The following is a 6356-nucleotide window of genomic DNA, read 5'->3' on the forward strand; positions in this document are numbered from 1 at the left end:
TGTAACCTAGACAGCTTCTTACACAGATCTCTTTGTCATTGTGCAGGCCAATAATGAACCTGCTATTGCAAGTGTTGATACATCCTTTGAAGAGTCCAGTGCCAGTGATGAAGACAAGAGTGACGATTTTGTGGAGGTTCTGGCACAGCCTACATCTAGCCGAGGTCGTGGAAGAGGTGGTCGTTCAAGAGGCCGTGGTGGCAGGGGCCGGACAGCTCAAGTAGGTGAAACCTCCAGAGTGCCAAAGGGCAGAACGAAACCTTCAGCTGTCGATGATGCCAATGATGAACAGGTTGAGAAGGGAGGAAGAGGGGGAACCCGAGGTCGTGGGGGCCGTGGGCGAGGACGTGGTAGAGGTCGTGGTCGTGGACGTGGTAGAGGTCGAGGTCGTGGTCGGGGCCGTGGTGCAGGTGTCAGCCCTGGAAGGAGAGGTCGAGGACGCGGGGGTCGCGGCAGGAAATCACCATCAGAAAAAGGAGAACCTAAACTAATCAGAATCTCCCTGTCTGTGCCTCAAAGAAAGCGGACATCTAAGCAAGTCATGGAAGATCCGTATGAGCAACAGGAGCAACAAAGTGATCATAGTGATGGAGATAGTGATCAGGGGCATGAGTGGGATGGTCAGGAGGACTATGGAAGAGAGCCTTATGAAGGACAACAGTATGAAGAATATACAAATGAGGGGAATGCTAGTGATGTCTCTGGAGGACAAGAGATGGGTAGTGATGGCTCTGGAGGGCAAGGGATGGGTAGTGAACCTGAGCAGGAGGATGAACCAATGTTTGAATATGATGATGATGAAAACGGTGTGGAGGATATTGGCAGACATCACGAAGCTGACCATTACGCAGATGTGGGATTAGGTGAGAGTGGCGACGACGATGATCAGTTTGAAGGTGGATTTTTAGGTGGAGAGGAAGATGAAGATGCTGAAGATGGGGGTTTTCAATCTGACACTTCTGGAGAAAGTGGGTAAGATCAAAACACTGCTCAAGATTGATGATTTTTATAAGTGCAGAGACAGAGGGAGCTACAAGATGCACGTGCAAACCAACTCAAGGTGGCACATATGCAAACCTGACTGGCTGACAGGTTCCATAAATTCAAGCATTTGTACATCGATAGTGGTTCAAAATTTTCAGTGCTGGTGTCTCCCATACCTAATATGGTTTTTTGTTCGCCTGTTACAAGCGGCACCAAAGTCTCTTCCCAGGGAACTTGAGTTGTGCTGCTGACCGGGTGATTCAACAAAACATGCAAACTCAAAAGTAGGGATCTCATGTAAATCATAAAGACGAAGACACCCGTCTCTGAAGCCATAGACGATAGAAGGAAGCTTCTACAAGAAGAGGATACCTCAAGAGCTGAAATGGCATGTTGTTCTTCTCCTTATTGCAAAGTTGAAGAAATTGTCACAAATGGGAGAAATGCTGGAACTCTTCCTTTGTTTACTGGGCTCTGTGGTGCCATTCCACAGGCTCTCATTTTATTATCCTGTAATTTATTCTTTTTGTGCACTTGGAATGGGCATTTCATAGAAGAAATAACCAAGGTTGCCTTCTTGAGTTAGAAGGGCTACTCAGCTTCACAATCTCAGTGCTGTGCTTGTCGAAGTGTACATGTAATGTATAAATGGAGTTATGATATTGGCACGTCAGATGGGTGCCCTAACCAATTTCATATGTATACGTCCTTAATGTGGGCAGCACCTATATACAAGGAAAGTTTTTGAGAAAACCAAAGTTTTGAGAAATTTGTTTGACTCATCCTGTATCAAACTCCTTTACTCAAAGGTTAGTAAAGATGGTTCGCTTGTTTCGAATTCTAGCAAGTAAAATATGTTTTGACTCCTTGCGTATCTACTGTGCTGACATGTTTGCCAACACGTTGCATTTAAGAGCCTTAGGTGGATTCATTTTGTTGCAGGATAATGAAGATTGTGAAGTGCTCTGGAGAATAAACTTGGTTTTTGGACTCCTAATGGGCGGTAGCTTGTGTAATGTGCAATGCTTGTGGATTATAAGCCCTATCAAGTTGAGTTATGCCTGACAATCTACAGTCTCACTATTCTGCAGAATGGACTTGAGGGGTTTGTTCCCATGAAGATCTTGAGGGGTTTTCCACCTATGGTTGTGTATGGTAATTGGGGTTTGGCTGTGTTTTCTAGTTGGCAATTGCCTATATGTTATACCAAGGTTATGCACCCAAGTGTCAACGCGCGCGTGTGCGTGTGCGTGCGCGAGCGTGTGGTCATTTCGTATAAGGAAGCAATTTACAAGAGAATCAGCTTCTTTGCCATGTGCTCTTCAGACTTTCTCTGCTACCCCTTGTGATCCACCCATGGTTGCTTTTGCAGTGGACGTGGATGTGCCGATGGGCACTTCCACTTGATTCTCTTGTTCCATTGCCCTCTGTGCATATATCATAGATGCATAGTTCATTGAGATGCATTTCATATAATGTGCGTGGGTTATGCAATCATGACAAGTGGAGGCTAACTTGGCACTATTTACATATATGTATAGCATATGTAGTAGTTCTTCATGAGCATAATCAACATCATTTTGCTAGCCAGACTTTGTATTTTGTGGGATACTGGATAGCCTATGCAAGCAATGCCAATTACTCGGGAGTCTTGTTCGACATGAATTGCAACCAACTATTGCTTACAATGACCCCGGGAGATGGATGGTGGTTCAATGTATTGTTAATGGGGAAGTCTTCGAATTTGGTGGGGTTTATACTTTTCAGCCTCTAATGCTCATGCAAGGTTATGGAGAGATATTTCCTTGTATAGTCGGTGTCCTGATGCATTTCTTTGTGGAGATTTTAATAATGTTGTAGCTGATGTAGATGGCCACTCGCACATCTTGCGTATGGAATGTCAAGCATGGGATCATATAATGCGTTCCTGTAATGCATTGGATTTGTGGCCACTTTTACATGATGGGAGGTCCAAGAGATCCCTTTCAACATAATGCTCGATCCTCTTATCGAGCTCGTAGTGACCGATATCTTTTTCGCAGACAATAGTATGATGCTTTTGTGTGATATGAGGATTAACTACAGTATGCCTTTCGTATCATGTTCCTATATGTTGGCTTTACATTTTGGTCCGTCTATAGATGTTGCTTCTTTGCTCAGGAAACTGTTTTTACATGTGAATAATGTGTATCTAAAGCATGAAGTTTGTAGCATGATTGTGGGTATAATCCTGCTTTTGATCTCCCATGTGTACATAGACATGGATGTTGCATGGTTTTGCTTTGTTATGTGGATTTAGAATGTTGTTAGTAATTGTGGCAAGTATTATGTCTCAGATGTGGGGCAACGTGGAACAGGCAAGGGATACTTGTCAAAGATTTATGCATATGGCTAATTCCTCGACGCTTTCGGAAGATAACTTAATGCATTGATTTCAACTGTACTACTATACGGCATAATGATGAGCGAAAATTGGCTAAATGGAAAACGCGTGTATGCTTTTGTTGATAAAGGCTGTGCCTCAAAACAATTTTTTAAGTGTTTGCATCATTCTCGTCAATCTCACGACAAAAAAAGTGTGTGTGTGTGTGTGTGTATGTTAGAGAGAGAGAGAGAGAGAGAGAGAGAGAGAGAGAGAGAGAGCATTAACAAAGGATCTTGGTTTCTATTTTATTTCTCATCTTTCTTGCTTTTCTTCACCTATCGAACCTTCAACCTAACCATGTAAATGTTTTGCTGTGCCATCACTTCGTGTCATTTCTATGTAGTCTCTTGTTGGACATATTATATGTGAACATCAATCATGCACATGGTGGTTGGTGCTGACACAAACATTAGTAAATTTCGTGACCAAACCATTGAAGAAATCATTGTGTGCAATTGTGCATAGAATCCATGGCTACACGCTTAGAAACCAATGTGTGTGCAAGAAATCCATGGCTTTGTGTTGACTCTTGATGATTGGTACCGATACCAATTAAATGACAGTTGTATGTGAATGAAGAGACAAGATAGTTCATGACTCCAACCAAAATGTGAGGTGAGCCATGAAATTGAAGATAGGTTTCAAGTGCCTTACGAGGTACAAGTAGATTGAGAACTTTTGTTAGGACTTGCTTTTCTTATTGGCCCCACAACAAGTGTCCATAATCAATGCAATTAGGCTCTAAAGTGGGCAAGAAACAGTAAAGTCAATTTCTATGCACATCACATGTAGTGCAGTTGTAGTGTCTCAATTCTAGGTCTTTCCATAAATTGTGTCAATTTTGGGCCATGACAGTCTAAAGCATTGAATGAAAGTGCTCTAGAAAAGAGATAAGCCTATAAATTGATCTTTCCTTACTACTTCTCATGAAGATTCAAAAAAGCTCAATAGAGAAACTGTTTAATGATGAGGGTTGGATGTCAACAAAGTGTTGAGAAATAGTGTTTGATGATCATTGCATGGCAGTCTATTGAGCTTCTTCTTCAAAGAGGAGTTGCAAAGCATAAAGAACATTGAGTGGTTTGTTGAGAATTAGGTTCGATCAAAGAGTAGAAGAAAAATGAACAAATTTTATTGGATTGTAGATTCAAGAAATTGCACTGCAAATCACAACATAACACATTTGTAGTGTCTCTAATTAGGCTAACTCATAAATTGTCTCAATTTTGGGTCATGTCTGGAGCCATAAATGGACGTTCTCTAGAAAAAGATAAGCTTAGAAATTGACATTTCCTTACTAACTTTCATGACAATTTAAAAAAAAAAGCACTCAATAGAGAAACCTTCTATGAGTAAAAAAATAGTTGATTGAATAAGATATATTGCTTAGGATTGGACGTCAGCAAGGTGTTAACACAGGTCCATGATCATCCCATGGTAGTCTAGCAAGATTCCTTTCCAAAGAGTTGTTGTAAAGCACAAACAACACCAAGTGATCTGTTGAGAATGAAAATTAACTAGAGAGTAGAAGACAAATGAACAACACAACAACTTGATTTCCATTAGAGAGAAGGGGTTTATATACATGTACAAGGAGGCATATTGCCTAAGCAATTATACAAGGTAGACCATTATCTCATCAATGATTCCATATCTAGAAACATTCTAACCTCGTATGAGTATCCAATGAGCCACCTAACCACGCTACATGTGACCAATCATTCAAGGCGCTTATCTCAGCGACTGTTGTGGGTGTGATGTGGAATTAGGATGTTGGTAGATGTAAGTTGAGTCTAACCTAAGTACATAGTGAGCAATGTTTGGTTCCAGTAACTATCAGTTAGGGTAAACTTATCAGTTTGACGTTCATAGGTTGTATGTACAAAGGCTTAAGCTCATAGGAATTATTAACTGATGAGAACATTCAGAAGGGAGGTCTTATGGTCATGCTAAATAGCACGGGCAGTGTCTAACCCTTGAAATACAAACACTACATGAAGTTATACTGAACCAAGCAAAAAACTCTATGAGGGAAAAGGACTGTGATTTTTAATACAAAAGCATGCTTACTTTTTAATCTTTCTTATTTTTTAAGGTGAAGATGCTGGAGGGAAATCTCTTTAGAACACCTCCAACATCTACAGTTGTAGTTGGAATTTTTCTTGCTTGCTTTTAATTGGCTTGTTTAGCTTGTTTCCTCCCTCTAGTAAGTAATTTTGATTTCGTAAAGCCCATTTAGATGAATTTTATTTGCCACCAAAATTTAGATGACGATGTTGATGCTCTTCTTCTTTTTGGTCTTTGTTGATGTTGACTTTATAAGTGTGACCACAAATAGACTATGAAAATCAAAGTGGACAAGTTCAATGACAAAATTATCAATTGTTAGCACCAAATAGAGAAAAGCCAAATTTCTCCATTTTTTTGAGTAAGATTGAATGGGTAGTTGTTGAAGTTGGGCTTGGAAGGGGGAAAAAGCTTGTTTTGCCTCGTTTTCAAGAGAAGTTGGCTAGTTTGTAGGAATCTTGAACGAGCTTCAAATTGAGCATAGTCGTCTTTGATTGAAAGCTCTTAGAGAAGGCTTTACACACATAATTGAGATTAGAGAGCGGTAATTTACAAGTATTTACTTAGTGCTAATAGGTAAGGCTACACTGCGGGTGTACTGTAAGAAGCTTCAAATGCCATAATCAAGGAACTAATTAGGTACTGGAATAGGATTAGCCATAAAATCTCTAAGCCTGCTAGAGAGAAGTGGTTATATACATGTATAAGGAGCATACTGCTAAAGAAGTGATGCAAGGTAGATCATTACCTAATCAATGATGTCTTAGCTAGGATAGAGATAGAGTAGGTTCCCATAGAGAAGAGCTTTAGTAGTGGAGTAGAAAGGGTTCCCACATTGAATGGTTGCATGGAGTTTATTTTTCCTTTTTGCAAGCATTGG

General features: G+C 40.5%; 2 protein-coding genes across 2 annotated transcripts in view; both read left to right on the forward strand.

The window, feature by feature from the left end:
* The window catches only part of LOC147437338 (homeobox-DDT domain protein RLT1-like), a 63846-nt gene extending 62653 nt beyond the window's left edge, over positions 1 to 1193 (forward strand). Inside the window, exon 18 of the mRNA XM_086486887.1 lies at positions 47 to 1193. Within this exon, the coding sequence (XP_086343013.1) occupies positions 47 to 976 (930 nt within the window). The 3' untranslated portion in view covers positions 977 to 1193. The remainder of the gene's footprint in view (positions 1 to 46) is intronic.
* A 31-nt stretch (positions 1194 to 1224) lies between these two features.
* On the forward strand, positions 1225 to 2064 carry LOC147437339 (uncharacterized). The gene is made up of 3 exons (XM_086486888.1): positions 1225 to 1552; positions 1707 to 1793; positions 1927 to 2064. The coding sequence occupies exons 1-3, from the start codon at positions 1370 to 1372 to the stop codon at positions 2047 to 2049; spliced, it is 393 nt and encodes a 130-aa protein (XP_086343014.1). The 5' UTR covers positions 1225 to 1369; the 3' UTR covers positions 2050 to 2064.
* The last annotated feature ends 4292 nt before the right edge of the window (positions 2065 to 6356 follow it).

Source organism: Adiantum capillus-veneris, chromosome 17 (assembly GCF_014529385.1).
Source record: "Adiantum capillus-veneris isolate H3 chromosome 17, ASM1452938v2, whole genome shotgun sequence".
Taxonomy (NCBI): domain Eukaryota; kingdom Viridiplantae; phylum Streptophyta; class Polypodiopsida; order Polypodiales; family Pteridaceae; genus Adiantum; species Adiantum capillus-veneris.

Excerpts from the sequence above, each read along its gene's own strand:
- LOC147437339 (XM_086486888.1), top strand. The coding sequence starts at position 1,370 with ATGGCATGTTGTTCTTCTCCTTATTGCAAAGTTGAAGAAATTGTCACA. Across the intron at positions 1,553-1,706 it reads TCATAGAAGAAATAACCAAG|CACCTATATACAAGGAAAGT; the intron begins GTTGCCTTCTTG and ends TAATGTGGGCAG. Across the intron at positions 1,794-1,926 it reads TCAAACTCCTTTACTCAAAG|GATAATGAAGATTGTGAAGT; the intron begins GTTAGTAAAGAT and ends ATTTTGTTGCAG.